The following is a 19,869-nucleotide window of genomic DNA, read 5'->3' as shown; positions in this document are numbered from 1 at the left end:
CCACCAGCTCACTGATGTAGGACAACAGACATGGGCAAGGAAAAGGACATTTTAATTACTTTCAGGGTTCTTGGACTCAGCTCTGGGAGTTGAGTTAATTGTTTTTCATTTTAAAAACTAAGGTTTATTTACACTGGAGTGTATCGGAATTTCTTTAGGAATGTAAAGCTCTTGGAGTTTTTCATCAGAGATGGAATTTGAATCTCACCCCTGTCTGTGCCAGGTAAACGTCATTATAAAGGTTGTACAACTACTTTTTCGCCCGTTGTCCTAATTAGTCTTTAGTTCAGCTTGAGCAAGGAAGTAGCACAGAATCTGAGCCAAAAGCCATTGACTGGCATATTCACCTGGGAGGCAGGAGACCACAGCACGTTCTTGCTCTGAACCATGAAGAAACACCGGAGGCTGGTTCATCTGTCTCACAGGAAAGTTGGGGTTTATAGGTTGGATAAGTTGCTATAGGATTTTTGGGGTTTTTTTCCCCCCACATCAGACTTTTATTCCTACCCCGAGATGAAAATGTTTTCAGAAGATTTTGTTGCTGGGAATAACTGATTAGCACGTAGGATCTACTTGGGAGCTCTCTGGCAGCAAAACTTAATCGTGTGCAAACCTTAGGCTGCTTTAACTTATGATGCAGAACAGACTGCTCCCTGCCATACCCAAAGCCCAAGGGCTTGCAGTTGTGGCAGAAAGCTGAACCATCCCCTCCTCTCACTCACACCCAGCTCTGTTAAGATGGTGCTCTCTTAAGATGGTTTTATGGCTGTCGTGGTATCTTTCTTTGGAAATTGGGCAAGCCTTTTATAATTTTAAGATAATTCTGCCCATTGATTGCAGTCAAACTGAAAGCAACACATGCACAGAGCTGGACTTGACCCAGTCTAAGCAGTGAGAGCTAAGTGTGTTCTTACTATTCATGAGGTTTTAAAGCAGAGTCTTGCATGCCCATGTTTAATGACTCCCAGTCCCCAACTGGTAACATTTGCTTGAGGAGAGCAAACAGGATTTGGTTTGTGATCAGCAGTGCTCACATAGCCAGCCTGTGAGCCAAAAACTTTACACATGTAGTTTTTCTCACTCATGCAGGTAATCCTTTTGGACTGATTTAACATAAATAGTTATTTGAGCCAAGACAGCCAATCTGGACATTATCCTCTCGTGTTTTTCTCTCCGCTATGTTATCTCAAAGAATGAAAACACAAAATTGTGTAAAGGGGTATGCACAGAATTTAGGTTTTCAGAACCTTGTATTAGATGGTTTTCTATCAAAATATCCATGAAAATTTCATTTCTCTTTGAATTGTCCTGTTGAGGATAGCCCACTGCAGGATTTTGCTTGCAGAAGAAGATGGTGCATACCCACATGCACACAGCACAAATCCTGACAGTGGTTTGCATTTTGGTGGACTTTATCTCATTTTACAAACCCTACTAACTGCTGTCTTTCAGATGGGAAAATAAATTATTTTTTTGTCTTAGGGGAGATGCATGGTTTGACTTCAGATATTTAACATGGTATTTTTTCTGTGGACAATGGCTTGAGGCCCAAAGCTGGGAAGAATGAGAGCATATCTATAAATAATTCAAAGTAATTGTATGGTTTTGACAGATTGTCAAGTTGCTTAATGCCTTTTGTCCCAGGCAATAGATTATATTTCTTTGATAAAGTGTTGATAATTTCTCATTGCAATTTGTTTTGTGTGTGTTGTTTTTTTACAGAGTCCAGTCAGGTTCATATCTCAGTACGGGTTGGTTTACCTTAATTTTGGCTATGGATGCCTGCTATGGAATTCACGTCTATGGGATGATAAATGACACCTACTGCAAGTAAGATCACAGGAAATTATTTTCATGCATTTACAATTCTGATGTCTTGTCAAAATTTCACAATTGATTTTAATATCATAAATCCAAAGAGTGGATCAGGCAGTCATTTCCCAGTGTTTTGCATTGATGTGACACTATTGTCAGCACATTCACTCCTGATATGGCATTTGCTGTTGATAAAATAAAAACATTTACAAAATCTAGCATCAGATGTCACAAGTAACTATTTTTAATCAAAGATCTTTTGCAGTTTCTGAATTAGCTGGAAACAAAGTATGCTCATACTCTTCTGATAAAAACGTACTTGCTTCCCCTGCTAAAACAAATCTAGACAGGAAAAATATAATATATTATTTTCTGAATACCAAATACACCTGGAAGTGAAAGAAACTGATTAGCCCAGGACAGTTACCTGAAATTACATTTCACCATCATTGAGCAACCTACTTGAACTTTCTAGGTTATATATGGCTTGTTTTGAGTAGTAGAGGTTTCTAATTAGATAATAAAACAGGTCCTGTGAGCTTTATCACCATAAACTGGCATAAATTCCAACCAGCTCCCGATAGTGACCTTACAGTGACTATGGATTCATCACATCATCAGAAGTATAACTCTTAACATAGTTTTTTAAAAGTCCAGGTTAAACGCTTCAATCTGCAGTGTATGGTAGAAAAATATAAAATGGAACTATTTATCATTTTTTCAGTAAAGCAGGAACAATGTCTGATACTGAGATGTACAAATCCATTCTTCTGTACCCAAGCTGGTTCATGGCTGGCACGTAACCAGTCCAGTGGGTCCTCAGCTCCTCAAGTCAAGTCCTTGTGCAGACCCTCCCTCCACATTCTGCCTTACCCCAGTGCCAGGCTGGTTCCTGGCAGGCCCTAAAACAAACAAACAAACAAACAATGGAATTTGAGTCGCAGCTGTTCAATTAGGATATCTTAACACGGGAGCCTGGCTTTTTAGAACTCGCAGATCTCACTGATTGAGTCATCCAGATGGAGTGAACATATGTTGTTCTTTGTTTGTGAAGGCACAGTAGGCGCCCCGAGATGAGGGGTGACAGGGCTGAGGTTGTCCTCAGAGCCAAGCCAAGCTGGCATTGCAGAGCCCTGATGTTAAACCAGTCAGCAGCATGATAGCACTTAAGTCTGTTGGCAGCAGGGAAGGATGGCTTTCCTTAAAGCTCAGTTCTGAATTACCTACTTATAATGGATTATGCAGCCAGTTGGAGAATCAGATTCAACAGCTGGGACTCTCCAGTCAGAAGACTTTGCTTAGGGATGGAGCCTTGTGGACTGAGTTCTCCCAGGCTGAACAAAATGTGCAGCACTCATAAGAACCAGCCCGTCAGCTCCTCACTGACTGATGGGATCAGTGCATGCTGAGAGACACACTGAGCTCCATTTTCCATAGGAAAATTCATAGAAATCATGATGCAATGAAAGCTCCTATACAGTTTAGCAAAGGAGCTCAAGTGCTGATGCATGGGAAGGATTTCAGAGAATTCACAGAATCGCAGAATCATTTAGGCTGGAATAAGATCATGGAGTCCAGTTGTTAACACAGCACTGCCATGTCCAGCACTAAACCACGTCCCAAGTGCCACACCTAGGTGTCTTTCAAGTACTTCCAGGTATGGGGAGTCACCACTTCCAGCACTCTTCCAGCACTTGACAACCTTTTCGGTGAAGAAATTTTTCCAGATATCCAGTCTAAACATGAGGCCATTTCCTCTTGTTTTGTTACCTGGGAGAAGAGACCGACCTCCACCTTGCTACAAACTCCGTTCAGGTAGTTGTAGAAAGTGCTGAGGTCGCTTCTGAGCCTCCTTTTTCTCCAGGTTGAGCCCCCCAGCTCCCTCAGCTGCTCCTCAAAAGACTTGTGCTCCAGACCCTGCCCCAGCTCCACTGCCTTTCTCTGGACACCCTCCAGCACCTCAGTGTCTTTCTTGCAGTGAGGGGCTCAGAACTGAACACAGGATTCAAGGTGTGGCCTCACCAGTGTCAAGTGCAGGGAGATCATCCCTTCCCTAGTCCCTCTGACTACACAATTGCTGATACAATCCAGGATGTTTGTATCCTGTATTCCGGTGCAGTGTGTATTTACGTATTTCTCGAAAAATAATACTTAAGTATATCTTTTTTTTTTTTTTTTCCCCCTCCTAGGTCAGAAGGCTTTCGTAAAGTTCCCTACCACTATTACGAGCCAGGAAGAGATGAGTGTGAGGAATACTTTCTCCATGAAAACGCTCCATATGGAGGCCACAGGTTTATCACGGAAAAGAAAGTGTTTGCTAAATGGGCCAAGAAGCACACGATAATATTTACACATCCCAACTGGATAGTGTCTTGATACCAGTCTTCTTAACTCTCCCTTAACAGCATATTACAAAAAATGTCTCAGTTTACAATAGTTTTGCTTACATCTGGCTGGCCTTTCTCAGCCTAGGTAACATGAAACTAAAAACCGGACGACAAAGAGGGTGATGGTCCAGCTGCTAAGCAAAATTAATCATCTGTGGAAGGTAAACATATTGTTTGTTACTTCTTAGGGTTTTACTCCACGCTATGCACTTTATACTTTAACTGGATTTTACTTCAAGGCAGGAGCAGTTAAATACAGAGGAGATCTCCTGGATATACAGGTGCACACAGAGAACATGGAGATCCTTTGAAACTTGTCCATCATCTCAGATATTTAAAATTAGTATTTATAGCTCGCCGGCAGTACTGCAGCGCTTGTGTCCTTTCTAGTATTAGCAGGAATTTTCAGCAAGAGGAATGTGAGGAAAAATACAGACCTCCAAAAAAAAAAAAAAAAAAAACAAACCAAACACCTGAATACATTGATACACGTGAGCACTTGCATATATGGTAAAATTAGAGATGAGCTAAACACGGTTCTTGAACTGTTCACAGCTCTTGAGTGAGAAGATACGACTTCCTCGAGGCTCCTGATTAATTCGTAAGTTCTGAGGTGCAGCTTCCTTCCACCCTGGTCAGGCTGCACCGTCTGGGACGATGTAGTTGGTGCTGTTTGAAGCCCTTGTCCCAAGGTTTATCTCCAGCAGCAGAGCACTCAGAAATGACTGTGCTTTGCGGTCCACGACGAACCTTTGGCTGTCATACCAAGTCTGCTGTCAGTATCCAAACTCATGAGTGAAAAGTTGTCCTGTGAATATCTCCATTTACTCTAGTTGTGCCTTTGAGTTGCTCCGCCATCCAAATAACAGTATTTTGACAGTATTTCCCATGGAGCCATCGTAATTTGTTTAAGATCTCCAGTTTCTCCAGCTTTAAAAACAGGGATGGTGTCTATCTACCTCACAAGGGAGTTGTGAGGACTAATTTAATTTATTTTAAAGCACTTTCCTGATGAAGAATGCTACAGATCATTTATTCTTAATGCAAAAACAATGGTACCTGTCATTTATTCTTGTCTGTTGGGTATTTGAAGAAAGTGACAGCATGTCTGGATCTGATGGCGAATTGTTCTGTGCATCCACTTTCCTACTGAGGATAATTTGTAATACTGAGTTGTCTCAGCTTGCATTGCCTCAGATGAAGTTGAAAGAACTCCCCACCTCACAGCATTAGCTGCACATCAAGAGGCAGTTCAAGAATTTTAAAATAGACTCATCTCTACTTTAAATATGTATTTCCCAGCTCACTGTCGTGGAAAGTTTTCAACTGCAGCAAACTCAGTTGTAATATGACCATAATTCAACTACACATGTGAGTTTTATTTAAACTGTATTTAAACTAATGCTTTAAGTCTAGAATGTGTCCTATGAATATTTTAACATCTGGAATGTCAGATTCAACACTGTAATAGCCAATACTGTGAACACTTGAAGGAATTACGTGTGGAACATGTCACACAGGGTTTACTGACGCTACTTAAACATTAACCAACAGGAAACTTTGTATGCTTTTGTAAATCATGAAAAGGGGAAAGTAAAAAGCTATTTTTACATGTAAGTATTTGTATACTGACTATTTCCTATTGTATATTTGTATATATAAATCTATATTTTATATGTTCATCGCATATATATTCTGTCATCAACAGCTGCAACTCAGAATGGGGAGGAAATCTCTTCACCACTGTTCCTCCTCTTGACTGTTGGTTCCTTATTCCTGTTGGTACGTGATGCCAGGGTATCATCTCTGTTGCCCCTTCTGTTTTCTACTCTAAATGCAGCTTTCTGATTTTGTTTTTTAATATAGCTCAGCTTTCACTGTTTGCTTTAGTACTCTAAGTATTCATGGTGGTTGCCAGACAAAGGCTGGGGCCACGCTTATGATCCTGGATAAGCACCTATATTTAAATACAGGCTTTGTCCCAGACTTCTTGCACGACTTGATGTCTCACCTTCCTGTTTGGAAAAGGAGTATTTTCCTACTCCCTTTCTTGTCTGACTTTCCTGTGAGCTGTTGAGATGAATATTCCCATTTTCAATTTATTTGTATAATGCCTTTCGGCAGAGGTACCCAGAGTGTCTGAAAACTACAGGCAATGCTATAAAATGCAAATAATTTGAAGTGGCTGCCCCTTTTCTCTGGAGTTAAAGATCAATTAATTGTAAGCTAATATAGCATGGGATGAAATCAAAAGGCAAAAGGGCTGGGGATGAATAAAGAGTTGTAGCAGCAAAAGCCAGGGGTCTAAATTTCTCACCACATGCACATGCAGTTCAGATGGATGGCTGGATACATGGAAAGCTAACAAAACAACTGTAATGCAGGATTTGAAGAGTGCAGGACGTGCAGAACTAGGGAGGATGTTCCACACACATTGCACAGGGCAGCCTGGGAAATCCTACAGCTCCCTTGAGGGAAGAGGAGCTGAAAGGGAGAACATCAGCCAGATTGAACTCGTATTTAGGAGGTCTTTGGGTTAATAGAAAAATTGCTATGAAAGTGCTGGCCATGGTTGTGTGGTTGGGCTGGACAGATTTACATGGAAGTGTCTCCATGAACTGTTTCTCCCGAATCAGCATCAGGATTCTGCCTCGCTGGTGTTTACTTACAAGGTGGGGCTTTTTTTAAGCCTGAGAAAGTTTTTCAGATAATTACTACTTGCCAGTTCACCAAAAAACTGTTGTAAAATACATGTTTCATCCCAAAGCTCCTTGAAGAGTGCTTGAACACTTGTCACAGGGCAAAGTAAAAGTGATGCTCTCTGCCTGGATCTGCACTAAGAGCAGATTCCCTTTAGGAACACAGCAGCAGGCTTCATTCACATGGAAGTAAATGAACATCACCTCCCTTGTTTAAATGAAGCTGCCTTTAGCATGAGATAAATGCAGATTTAAATTATTTTTATTGTATGAGTAAGGAACTGTGACCACTGCGTTAAAGATGATTCTGCAAAGAAATTACTTGGTCAAAATCTGTTAAAAATCTGTGGTGCTGAAGAAAGAATCTCAGTACTTGGCTGTGTAGTGAGGGACCTTGATGATTCACCTCCTGAGAGCAGTTAAGACATCAGCTGAGAATCATTTATTAATTCTTTAAGATAAAACCTACTACAGTTTACCTGAATGTAATCAGATCCTAATTGCTTATTCATTCAAGCAGTCCTATTTTAATCAACTACTCATGTGTGTAAAACAAGCAGGGAGTTTACCTGAGGCTTTCAAAATGCATCTTCGCGTTCCTGCTAATAGGGGAATACTTACAAATAGTTTGGCCTTTTTTGGCCATCAGTCAGCTAAGTAGTCAACAAATGTTTTCTTTTACAATTTAGGGGAATTTAATATACTTTTTGGAAAAAAAAAAAACAACAAAACATTTATTGTTTGGTTTGCTGTAGGCTTTGTTTTAATGAACATTTAAATTTTAATATGCTTAATTTTTTATCTTCTAATTGATTTTTTTTTTCAAAGTAAAAACTTTTAAACAGGATCAGAAATTTGCATAAGAAAAAAATATCTTTTTGGCTGGCTAATTACTAATTCCAGGGTAATTAGTGGCAGGGTGTGGCGGGGGTTTAGGTGCTGGAACAGGCTTCCCCAGGGCAGTGGTCACAGCACCAAGGCTGACAGAGCTCAAGAAGCATTTGGATGATACTCTCAGGCCCATGGTGTGACTCTTGGGGATGGGCCTGTGCAGGGCTAAGAGTTGGACTCAATGATCCTTGTGAGTCTCTTCCAACTCAGCATATTCTGTCATTTTGTGAACATAAAAAAACTTCTCCTTTCCAAACTGACACAACAGACACGATCCCAAGCTTTTCATCCCCATTAGATGTCCAGATCACATTCTTCTGCTTATAGCAAGGCCTCTTCTCAGAAAGCAAAAAATTAGTCTATATATCCAGCCAAATTCCCTTTCCATCTGGGCTGGGAGGCTCCATCTGCAGACTGCTCCTATCAGTCACATCAGTAAGAGGGAAGGACTGATGAAGAGTTCCACTTAGGAGCAGATGGTGTTCCAGCTACTTAAAAATGCCCCTAAAGTGCTGTAGGCAAGGAGTACCCATTGATCTTTCCTGGAAATACTTTACTAAAGTATTGGGTTTCTTCAAATGCCTTTAGCTCCTCTGTAGAATAACTGTCCTACTCTCTCTAGTAGGAGTTATCAGCAAGGGGGAAGCATGACCTTTACAGGAAGAAACAGAGGCAAATTCGGTGTTGTTAAATATTTCTAAATAAACAGCACCAGGGATGAAGGTGTCAGCCTGGCACAAATTATCTGAACACTCGCTGGTTTAGAAATCTCATTTCATAACTAATGGCAGTCACTTTGGCAGGTTCATGAATGCAGCACCTTTAAAATCTTTGCACTCCTGGGTACTAAGGCAAGCAGGGTTTTGTCTGAGAAGTACCACGTGCACATAATGCACAGCAGAGTTAATAAAGAGAAGCCCATCCAACACCTGGAGGGCTGATGCTGATGATCTTTCTTTATTCACCTGCTTTTGGGCTGGGCAAGGAGTAGGACCCCCTCAAAAAGATAGCTGGCAGCAGAGCACAGGGACTCAACCAGAAGATGTGTGCAGGTAAGTAAGAATTAAATAAGGAATCCCTCATGAATTATAACTGGGTGGTGCCCTTACTAAGTAGAAAATCAGTAGCACTTTACATATTGGTGCTTATAATGTGCTGGCATTCTTTTCTGTGTGCATTCAGGAATAGTGTGGTGGTGTCAGCTGTGCTCGAGCAAGCCTGGGGTTTGTTGCTGGTGAACCTTGGGGTAATCACAAGAGTGGAACTGTGTTAGTGCCAAAGGATCACACAGGAGCTGTCTGTAGGCGTTATGATGTACTGTGTACAGCAGTCATGTATTTACTGAAAAAAGGCCTGTGTTTTGTTTCCTGATTGGGGTAATTCTTTTGAGAAGGGAGTGTTTCATTTTCAGCAGATGTGTCTCATTTGTGGGGCCAGGGGAGTGGTGAATGTGACTTGGGGGTGAGGAGAGCTGGGTGTCAGAGCAGGGATGTTCCTTCCAGTCCGCAGCGTGAGTTGCTTGGGGCACAGTCTCAGCTCAGGTGCTGAACTCAGTTCCTTCGAGTGTGGCAGGAACGATATCACTGGGGTTTCTTTACTGTTTGTGTGATTAACTCACAGAGAGTCGCTATTTTATGGGTGTCTTAAAGAGCTGATTTCACGTCTTTCTTTGACTGCTTGCTGTCATTTCTGGGAATTCCTCAAGACATGCAGCTATCAGCATCTGCCACTGCTGTTCTGATTTACTGGCCGTAAAAAGACTGTAAACTTGAACTAATGCATGTTCTTGCCATGTATTATGCATGATAGCATGCTACCCATTTTATTCTCCACTATAATAAATAATGTAAGTTTTATGTAAACTTGGTTCAGGCAGCAGAAGTAGTGCTTTTTCTTCCTCTCATATCGTGTGTTGCCCAGAGCACTTTGCTGGAGCCTTGTAAGTGCCATTAGCAGCTGGCAGCAAATAAATTGTTGAAACCAGGCTGGAAATATTTACTAAATTTGACATTTTTCACTGGAATATCAGGAATAGTTCAGCTTGCTTTTGTTAACCTACTCTGGTACTCACAGTCAGAATTTTATGTTGTGTTCTAAGGAAATCTCCCATCAGAGTGTAGCACTAGGAACGACTTTATTGACACAGATAATGTCAGGATGTTGGTGGGGCAATGATCCCAAAGTTTTTACATTTATGGGAGTATGTTTTTAACGGGAATTGAACATGTAGATTGGCTAAGATGCCTGCAGATTTTTTAATATTGTTGCTGCTGAAAACGGTATTTCTGGGGATGGTCAGCAGAAAAAGAAACTGTGTGCCCACTGCCCTTTTGGCTGATAATATAATAACATAAGGTTATAATACTTGTTGCTTCATGTTTATTCTGTGTATTTCCAAAGCCTGTGTCTGTGTTAGCAAAAGAATTAACTCAGCTGGGTTGGATCTGTAGCCTGAAACTGTTGGTGCTAAGGACCTGATGTCCACACTGTGCACAGTCTCTAGTTGGTCCCATGGGCTGAATGCCACTGGTGACTGGAGCACATCTTCTGGTTCCATCCAAAAGGAACCTGGCTCACATCCTCAGGAACACTCCATCATGCAAACTAAAGCTCTTTAAGTGAGGCCACTGGACTGGACTGTCCCACGTGAAATTCCCGCTTTCCATCTTTGGGCTCAAGCTTTGCATGGGTGGGGTTTTTGTTTTCTTTTTCATTGGTATTTTTTCTTTCAAATCTGAGATCTGATTCCTCCTGTCAGATCCTGGGAATCGAGGGCTCCTGACTCTTCCTAAAATCACCATCCAAATGTGCCCCATCAGTCAGGAGTGTGATACAGGACAAAGTGATCCAGCACGGGTACACAGCATGGAAAGTGCTTTGTTTGATGAAGAGTTAATGTGATTCTGCTTGTGGGTGTAATTTTATCCTGAACATGCTGGGTGCTTGCTAATGCATGCATTGTTTTTACAGTCTGCAGGACACGTAAAAATTCCCTTCGTCGTTTTCCCAGGGTATTTCTGTTCTTGTGGCCTTCCAGTTGTATCTGTGTATACATGCATATGTGCATATATATACAGGGCACAAGCATTCTTCTGTTCTTAGACAGTTCCTACTGTGTGCTGTTAACATAAACTTATTTAGGCAGTTCATGTTACACTATTTATTACATGTATTCTTTGGTTGCCTTTTCGTAATGCTGACAAGTGTATTGATAGCAGATATCACTGTAGACCTAGAAAACTTTCATACTATTTATACTTATTTTAGATGTTCTGCCTTGTGTTTTTTTCTTGCTATATGTTACTTACTTTTTGCTCCCATTTGGAGAATGTGCTTCTATGTATTTGCAAAATTGTGCCTGGGTAATTTTAAACCATGAATAAATGTATATGGTTTTCCAATTGTCTGACATAATTTATTCATGATTTTGTGCAAAACACTTTTATTCTTGCTTATGTATGTGCCACTGTAATAATACCTGACAGTCCACCGAACTCAAGGAAACAAAGATCTCTGTTCTCAAAAGTATTATAAATCAGCCACATACACTTTAAAGACATTTTAAGGCATCTGTCCTAAACATATTCAGTAATGTAGGGTAAACTCAGCCACAATAGACTAGCTGGGTCTGTGAAAGCCTGGGGGTTCTGGGTGTGTTTGTCAGCACTGGTGTATATTATATATAATGCAGCAACTATTGCTGACTAATTTTGGGCCAGATTCTAGTACACACAAGCGCTTAGAACTGGGCTATTTTGTCAGCCACCACAAGGAGGGAAGTGAAAAGAGAAATTTCTGTGGTAAGGATAAAATTAAACGCAGGGAAGAAATGCCTTTCACGTGCTCAGCTTTGAGGGCCCTTCAAATTTGATAAAAAAGCCAAGGGGCTTGTTAAGAATTTGTGGTTTATTTTTTTCAGGCATACTCTCTGAATATACCATAATGTTCACTTCAGAACCATTACAGAGTGAGCTCTGAATGCATATTAGCAGCATGATGTCACATGGATTCATTTCATCCTTTTTCCATGCAGGATGGTTGGATATGTTACTCTTGAAGTAAATCCATACTTAGCAGTAGTGACATGGAATGTGAATTTATTTGATTATTTGTGGGAGAACCAATCAGGTAAAAAAATTATTTTAGTTATAGAATTATCCCCCTTTAGAGCTTTTAAAACCCTCATAGAATAGTGAGTTTATTCCTCTGAAGTTTTTGCTCCTGTGGCTTTACGTTTGGATCTTATTTTACTTGTTTGCACCAACTCACTCAGTAATCCTCGCCAGCTAATCTCAGCGATATTTTCTTATTACTGACTGCTTCCTTAATGACTGAGTCTTCTGCAAACCTTTGGGGTTTCTTCCAAATTGTTGATAAAATTGTTAACTAGAGTATGCCCAGGGAGCTATCCCAGCAGAATACCCGTTCTGTGATCATTCCCCATTTAAATTCCCATTTTGAAATGTCACTTAACTTAGTTTTTCGTTCATTTAATGTGAGACGTGTCAATTTTGTATTATCATGTTTTCCTAACTCAAATGCCACGGATACCACATCAAATGTCATATAAAACCAAAGTGTATCTACGGTGTTGTCTTTCAGTTGGAGTCACAATTGGAAAAAAAAAAAAAAAGCCAGCAAACGTGTTTGACAGTATCTGTTTTCCATATTGCACTTAGATTGGCATTTAGCATATTTCTCCTCTTTAATTAGTTGGTAATTGAGTCCCCTGTCAGCCATTCCATTACTTTGCTCCAGATCAATTTTAGACTGACAGGACTGTAATTATCTAGGTCGTTAAGTTTATCCTTCTTAAATATTAACACAACATACGTTTTCTTCCAGCTTTCTGGAACCTTCCCAATTGTTCCCAGACTTAGCAAAAAGCAATAATAACAATAGAGATTCCTCAATCAGCTCTCCAACAACTGTTGGATACAAGTTATCTGAACTTTCCCACACAAATATTTCTGACTTCAGTAGCTTCCATTTAATTTTTTGAGAATCTGGGGGGTTTTTTGTTGTTGTTGCCTGGTAGTTCATCATCCTCACAGAGCATCAATCGTCTGTCTTTTCCTTAAATACTGAACACAAAGAATTATTGAACACTTCTTTCTTGTCTCCATTACTCTTAACAAATCTTCCACTTCAATCTGATAAAGAACTGGTACCATTGTCAGGGCTCCTAATGTATTTGAAAAATATTGTCCTTAATTCCCTGGCCATAAATTTCTCCTTACAGCTTGGCTGCATTTATTGGAGGAATTATATATGTAATGCCTTACTTCTACTCTATATCCAGTGCTATCAACTTTCTTCATTTCATTGACTTACAGTTACATAGGGGCTTTCATTAACCCTTTGAGGTAAATATTTTCTATACACATACAACTTTCTTTCCTGATTTTTCAGCTCTTAAATGTTTGTATTTTCCAGTTATTGATCACTTTTCTCTCCTAGCTGATTCTCCTTTTCAGTAATTTTCAGTCTGGTAAAAAGACTGCACCCTCCATATTACTGTTTGGGCTTCAATCTCATTTTGCCCTAAACAGCAATCAAGCTATCATCGCAGCCGCTAATATTAATCTACTTCTCTTACCAACTACCTCGAATCTCCTTTCATTATTTCCGAGATGCTATCTCACATAAAGTTCTCATTCTTGGACAGTTCTCTCTTTTGGTTTAAGAAACGTTCATATATAACGCTCAAAAATTCAGCAGAGGCACCAGCATCATAAAACTTCAGGCATGTGTCAGGCAGGCTGAAGTCTCAGATAATAGTGCAGCTTTTTTTTGCTCCTACACATTACAGAAGGTGCAAAGGCATCCAGTCATCTTATTGTCTTCTATGATTTGGTGATTTACAGGCAGTAGCTACTATCCCATCCCGTGTTTCGTCTGATGGAGTATTGATCCATTGCATTCACATCATTTCCTTCTGAGCTGCCAGTGCCCTGAAAGCAGGCTATGGCTCTTTTGCCGAGGAGTGCCACTCTTCTTCCCCTTCTCTCTACTTGATCTTTCCAAAATAGGTTATAACCATTGACTTTAATGTTCCAGTTATTCAGTTCTTCCCACCTATAGTCAGTAATACCAGCTACACTGAATTTACAAATACATAATTCCGACTCCTTTCATTTTTTTACCCAAAATATTTGGTTTTGGTTTATAGAAAATCTGCTGCTTTTACATCCTTTGTTAATTTTGGGTTTGCCATCTTGATTTCACGCTGAATGACTGTTTTTGTTTGTTTGTTTGTTTGTTTTTGTTGGATTTGGGTTTTTTTCCACCATTTCCTCTCTTAGCTCTTATTTTCAGCCCCTTCCCTAGCGGGCTGTTTGCCTTTCTTACAGAACAGGAGACCACCTCAGAGGTGCCATCCTTTCAGCTGCATCAAAAGGCACATGCTCCACGTCCAGAATCTTTTTTTCCAGTCTGCCTTCGTTCACCCACCAAGGATAATATCCTGGAGGATCACACAGACATTCTTCTGCTTAAGCAATGTCCAGGCTTCCCTGCACTTGTTTAAGATCAGCGAGGCAATCCCTGGGAAGCAGTCACTGGTGCATGCAGTCTTTCCAATTGTCTTTCTATCTCCAGCCTTTCCCCCAGATTGGTTGGGCTGCACATGATCCCTGACTATCTGGTTTTGAAAAACACTTCTGCCTCTCCAGGATTCTGAAATTTGGGTGGCAGTGAGTTGGAGATGGGGGAAAGCTGTCTGTTTTCAACTGAAAATGTAGGCCTTTTTTTAACACATCTGCTTGGGCCTCTCTGTTTATTGTTGCCCAGAATAACCAGACCTCTGTGGGCTGCCCAGTCCCTGGGCTGGCAGCTCCCATCTCTCCTCAGGATTGGCAGAATTTGGGAACTACAGAGTCTGGGTTCTGAGACACTATGTAAAGTGAGCAGAGGAACTGCCAAAAAAATGAAACGTTGAGAATTGGCTTGTTTTGTCATAAAACTGATCAAAATCTGCATCTTTCTATGGGAGTTTTTAAGTTACAATCCACTAGCACTCTTCACTGGCAAAAGCAAAACCTTCTACCAGGGAATTTCTGATTAACTCCTCTCCTGTCCAGAGGAGAGCTATCTAAATTAATTGTCTTTGACAGGTGAGGTCTGTCCTCATTTTGGTGCAGGAGATAAGATACTGGTTACGACACAACTGGGTAGACTTGCACAGCTTTTTAATTACAACAAAAGCACTTATCACAAATGTCTTGTAAACTGAGTGTCAACAGTGCTTGGATTGCAGCTGCCTGGCCCTGGGGTTTGATGACTTACCCGTTTAATAGATATGATGAAGCATTATCTTGCATTCTGTGACCAACTTCGCCTTCAGCCTATCCTTATAATGCCTCATAGCTCATCAAGCCCTACTGAAAAGGCCTTAAAATCAGATCCACTTGGTCTCACACTGCCTTTTTTTTTTTTTTTTGTCATAAGACAAAAGATACTGTAAAGAAAGTAAAAGATCCTTCAGCACCTAATTTTGCAGGATTTATCCACGCAGTACAATACAAGCCCCATGCCACGCAGAGATATGATTGCTGGCTCTGAATGAACAAAACATGCCTGCATACAAATGGCAAACCATTTGTTACATTTTTTGCAAGGAAAAACACGGGAAAAAAAAAAAATTGTCAGAGCTCAGCCTCACAGCTCCTGGTTTCTATGGCCTGTGCTGTGAACGGCAGGTGGAGTTGCATGGAATTGTGAATCGCTTTTGGTGTTGTGTTGATTCGTTCACACACTCACACACACACACATAAAATGACACGGTAAAAAATCTCATGCACTGAAACAACTCAGATCAAGTCACTGTTATGTACTTTATTTCTGTAGGTGTTGAGGAAGGAAGGGGAGATGGTAGAGTTTACACTTGCACAACTGGCTGAAAGCTGTATACGACAAGCACCCGGAGATAAGGGATTGTGAAGGGAATTACTATGAACACCAGAATGATTTTGGGTTTTGTTATTTCTTCACGCTATCTTGGAAAAAAAAAAAAAAAATCAGTAATTTTCATCAGCACCTGAAAGATTCTTCCCCGAAAATGCATGAAGCAGACTAACAAAGAATTTCTGAAAGTGATTTCAATTACATGAAAAGAAGCAGCGAAAATTCAAGAAAGGCAGAGAAAAGAGTGAATATTTAAGCTAAGGACATTGAGACATAACATCCCAGCCCTTTATGTGCTCCACTTCTTACTGGTATTAATGGGAGCACTTACTTGAAGCTTAATACAGGATTCGGGGGTTTTCCTTCATATCTGCAAGTGACTATAAAGCACAAGAGAAAAAAGAGGCTGTTCTGTTTCTGGTGAGAAGCCTTTGTTTTATCTTTCATGATACTTGAAATGGCAGCCAGCTTTAGTGACGGTTCAAGTGTCAGAATGCACTTTTTTTTTTTCTTTTTTTTTTTTTTTTTTTTTTTTTCCCCCCAGAAAAAGGAGGGCCAGGGAGTCAAACTGCATCCTTTTTCAAGGGCAGCTTTGCAATCCTTGGGAGTTTTAAAGTGTGGAAAGTGCTGTATTAATTTGAGTGCATCGGTATTGAATGGGATAATTTACCGGCACCTTCCGCTCTCAAGTATTTCTTTGCTTGAATAGATTATTAGACAGCAAGGGCTGGGGATGCAAACCTTGAATCAAGAAAGCATGTGTACATGCTGAAGAGGCATTACAATGAGTTATAAGCACTGGTAATAGTTTAGGTTCCAAAGGGCTGGTGACCTTTTGCTTTTAAAAACATGCTTTAAACGTTATCATTCCACAGCACCGTCTTCTCAAATCTATCTCCTAAATGCTTTTGGACACACAGACCATGGGATTAATTATATACTGCAAGCAACAATTCATGAATATTTAACACACTCATTTATACTTAATGAATAAATTTGCATTTTGACAGTGTTATTTAATGTGGTTTAAGGAAAAACTGCTCATTACCTTTCAATTTTGTAGATTAGGAGAATGTAATTGGAATGATAAGGTAGGAGAGGGGCTACACGATTTCCACGCCATTGTTCACACGGTTTGTCCCCACAGGTTTTGTTGATCGAAACGGCTCCGTTTGGTTTGTTTGGGGGGAGGTTTTTCCCTGTCTCAGTTGCTTCATCCCGCTCTGTGAAGGGCAGCTGGAAACAGTGAGGTGTGTTCCTGACACAGGGCTGGGGCAGAAGCCCCTGCCCTGCCCTGCCCTGCCCTGCCCTGCCCTGCCCTGCCCTGGGCCGGACAGTTGGCTTTGTGGAAAGACATTCCCGCTGGGCTGCCACTGGAGAAGAGGGCTGCCTCTCCTTGGCCCCTTCTCAGGGACATTGCCAGCAGTCCTGATGTGGAAACTCTGTCCCATTTAAATTTCACAGGGGTTTTTCCCTGTTTATTTTAATAGGGCAAGACGTTCGCACTTGGGTGTCTTTGCGTTGCCTTTTAAGCATTTAATCAACTCAAGTGTTTCCTTAGGCCTAGAGATGTTTTAAAGATTTCTTAGATAGTACAAAATGAAAAAAAAAAATCTAAAATAATCAGAAGTTAAAGAAGAAATTTCCAGGATTTGATGATCTTGTGTATTTCTGTATTGCATCAGCAACACAACAGAATCCCCCAGGTTTCCAGTATTTACCACCAAGGGTTGAATTTATAAAACAGTTTTTAAAATGGCTTCCTATTTGCTTCTTTAACAAAGTCTATGCATTGTTTCTATTTGTCACTTCGAAGTGCCATATGGTGGCAGATACTAATCCACAATATGTTGCCATAGTTCTCTCTGATCTCTCTTGAAAACAGCATAATTACCCAAATGGAGACTTGACCTTTCATTCAGTTTTAATGGACTGTTTTCTGAGCATATTTCTAATCAAAAAGAATTGCATGAGATGTTATTGTCAAAGCTGGCTACATATATCTTGCCTGGGAAGGGAAAAATCTTCAGGCCAGAATCAGGCTGTACACCAGCTCTCTGTTCAGCACACAGAGGAATGACATCTTGATTCTCACGAGGGGGCTCTGGAAATAACTTTGATGTTAAGCAAAACAAAGATTTGAAATGTAAGAACCGTGTTGATATCCTTCTCCTCTGGGCAATGACGCATAAGCAAAGATAGCCCATCTTTGACATGCTCCTCCTCCTGTGGGAATATTCCCACACAATATTAATCGAGGGGGATGTGCCAGAAAAGCTTGGATCTCCATTTTGGTGTTCTTCTCCCTTCAGACTGCATCCAGCAAACTGAGAGCCCATGATCTGCACTCCCATTTCCAAACTGCCTGGGCCTCCAACACTGTGCATCTCCAGACCAAGAATTATATTTCAGTCTCTCAGCCACTTGATGTAATTCTGGTGTTAACACATCAGAAGAATCTAAGCTCCTGGTGGAAGGCACGGGGCAAATCTAGGTGGACTTCCTGCACACGATCTCCTTTTTACATCATGTAACATGCCAAGGGTTTGTGAGGGGCAAAAGCAGGTGTGTGCAGGCACCAAGGTGTGTTTTTTTCCCAGAGGAGCTGTGTGACCATTTGGTGTGTCTGCAGCTGGTGCTGCTGGGCTGTGTCACAGACTGGGGTAGCAGATTCCACAAGGGACAGCTGCAATACTGCCCATTCCTCCTGACTGGGAAGAGGTTCTTTTCCTACCTGGGAGGAGAGCTTTTAGCTCTGGTTACAGGTTTTTGTTCCTGTTTCGGTCACCAAAATGGTTGATAATGAATAAACCAAAGAACCTAACATTCATTTTTTTGAGTAATTTTTTGACATATGTATTATTACCCTTTTGGTCTGGAATTGGATAGCACTCAAAACAGTTTTCTATCTGGAACACAGGATTGCACCCTTGGTATATTTTGTAAGATATTTGTTGTTGAAAACATGTGTTGCTTGCCTCCATTTTGATAAGGCAGGAAAGCAATAGAAGTCCTATCTTTAAAACTCTTCCACTGGGAAATCTTGAGTTTGTGAGTATGGTGACTGATTATATGCATCACAAAACAAAAATACATAATTGAACAGCAGCAAGTGTCTGAAAATAATCTGCTGTTCCAAACAGTTGAAGGCTCCAGTGTGACAAGCCACTAAGTATTTAAACTCTCTTCTTGTGATCAGTCTGCATCCTAGCTAGATAAAAGGTATTAGCTATGAATACATGAAAGAATCAGTTTTATTCCTCCCATGCCCCACCTTTGAGCATGCCCAGAGTCATGTTTGGTGGGGGCACAACAGGCACTAGATAAGATGTCATCAAGCCTCAGTATGCCAGCTGCTGGATACAGTATTTTTTTTTCCCAATATTAGAGGTTTAAAATTTCTGGGAACAAGAAGATGATTCAGGATAGATTAAGCTTGTCTTCTTACTTTGGTGATTCAAATTCACGGACGTATTTTTAACTCAATAATAGTTTGCTTGAACTTGAGTGTGAACTGGGACATGAACAAGCACGGAGCCTCTAACTTTTCCCGAATTTTATTCCAGATTTTTCTGTTTCTGTTGAACAAGCTGGCAAATTGTATTCAGATGCTGAGAAATCCTTACCTTGTGTTTGCTTTGGATTTTCCAAAGCAGAGCTGCTCACGCCCAGGTTGTGAAAAATTAGTGCCCTGATGAAAAACTTGTAATGCATAAGGAATGGCTAACACCAAACTTGTAGGCTACAGGAATCAAGCCTGGGGGGCAAAAATTTAATTGACTAAAAGAGTCAGACACGTTTCTCCTGTGGGCAAAGTGTGGTAACTTTTCTGAGCCACAGAAGTCTCTCTCTCATTTGTATCCTGTGCCAAAGATCTTTAAACCTCATGGAAACCTTCCCTCTGGAGCGTTCTTCCTTCTGCTACTGTATTTCCCCTTAACAAGATATTGCTCTTGTGCTGTTAATGTTAATGAGAGTGCTAAAATCTCTTCGTAAGAAAACGGTTGAATTAATAAAGACAAAGCCTGCGGTGTTCGGGATCAGCCTGATTCCATATGTAGAGATTTCTGTGGGCAGTTTTACAAATGCCTGTATTTGGCCTGGGACAAGGGTTCTCTGGAAACCCTACACTTTAAGGGAACAATCTGAATACTGTAGTCAGCCTGTATGGA

At 40.7% G+C, this 19,869-nt stretch overlaps 1 protein-coding gene across 2 annotated transcripts in view; it reads left to right on the top strand.

Moving 5' to 3' along the window:
• Positions 1-6,987, top strand: part of ST6GALNAC3 (ST6 N-acetylgalactosaminide alpha-2,6-sialyltransferase 3) — a 207,781-nt gene extending 200,794 nt beyond the window's left edge. For both annotated transcript variants that reach the window (XM_027900671.1, XM_027900672.1), the window contains exons 4-5: positions 1,723-1,830; positions 4,005-6,987. In XM_027900671.1, coding sequence (XP_027756472.1) covers positions 1,723-1,830; positions 4,005-4,191 — 295 coding nt within the window. In that variant the 3' untranslated portion in view covers positions 4,192-6,987. The remainder of the gene's footprint in view (positions 1-1,722; positions 1,831-4,004) is intronic.
• Positions 6,988-19,869: the final 12,882 nt, after the last annotated feature.

Source organism: Empidonax traillii, unplaced genomic scaffold (assembly GCF_003031625.1).
Source record: "Empidonax traillii isolate 1590-97213 ecotype Southwest subspecies unplaced genomic scaffold, ASM303162v1 scaffold745:size721762, whole genome shotgun sequence".
Lineage (NCBI taxonomy): Eukaryota > Metazoa > Chordata > Aves > Passeriformes > Tyrannidae > Empidonax > Empidonax traillii.
Note: the sequence above shows the minus strand (reverse complement) of the source record. Positions and strands in the feature narration are given on the sequence as shown.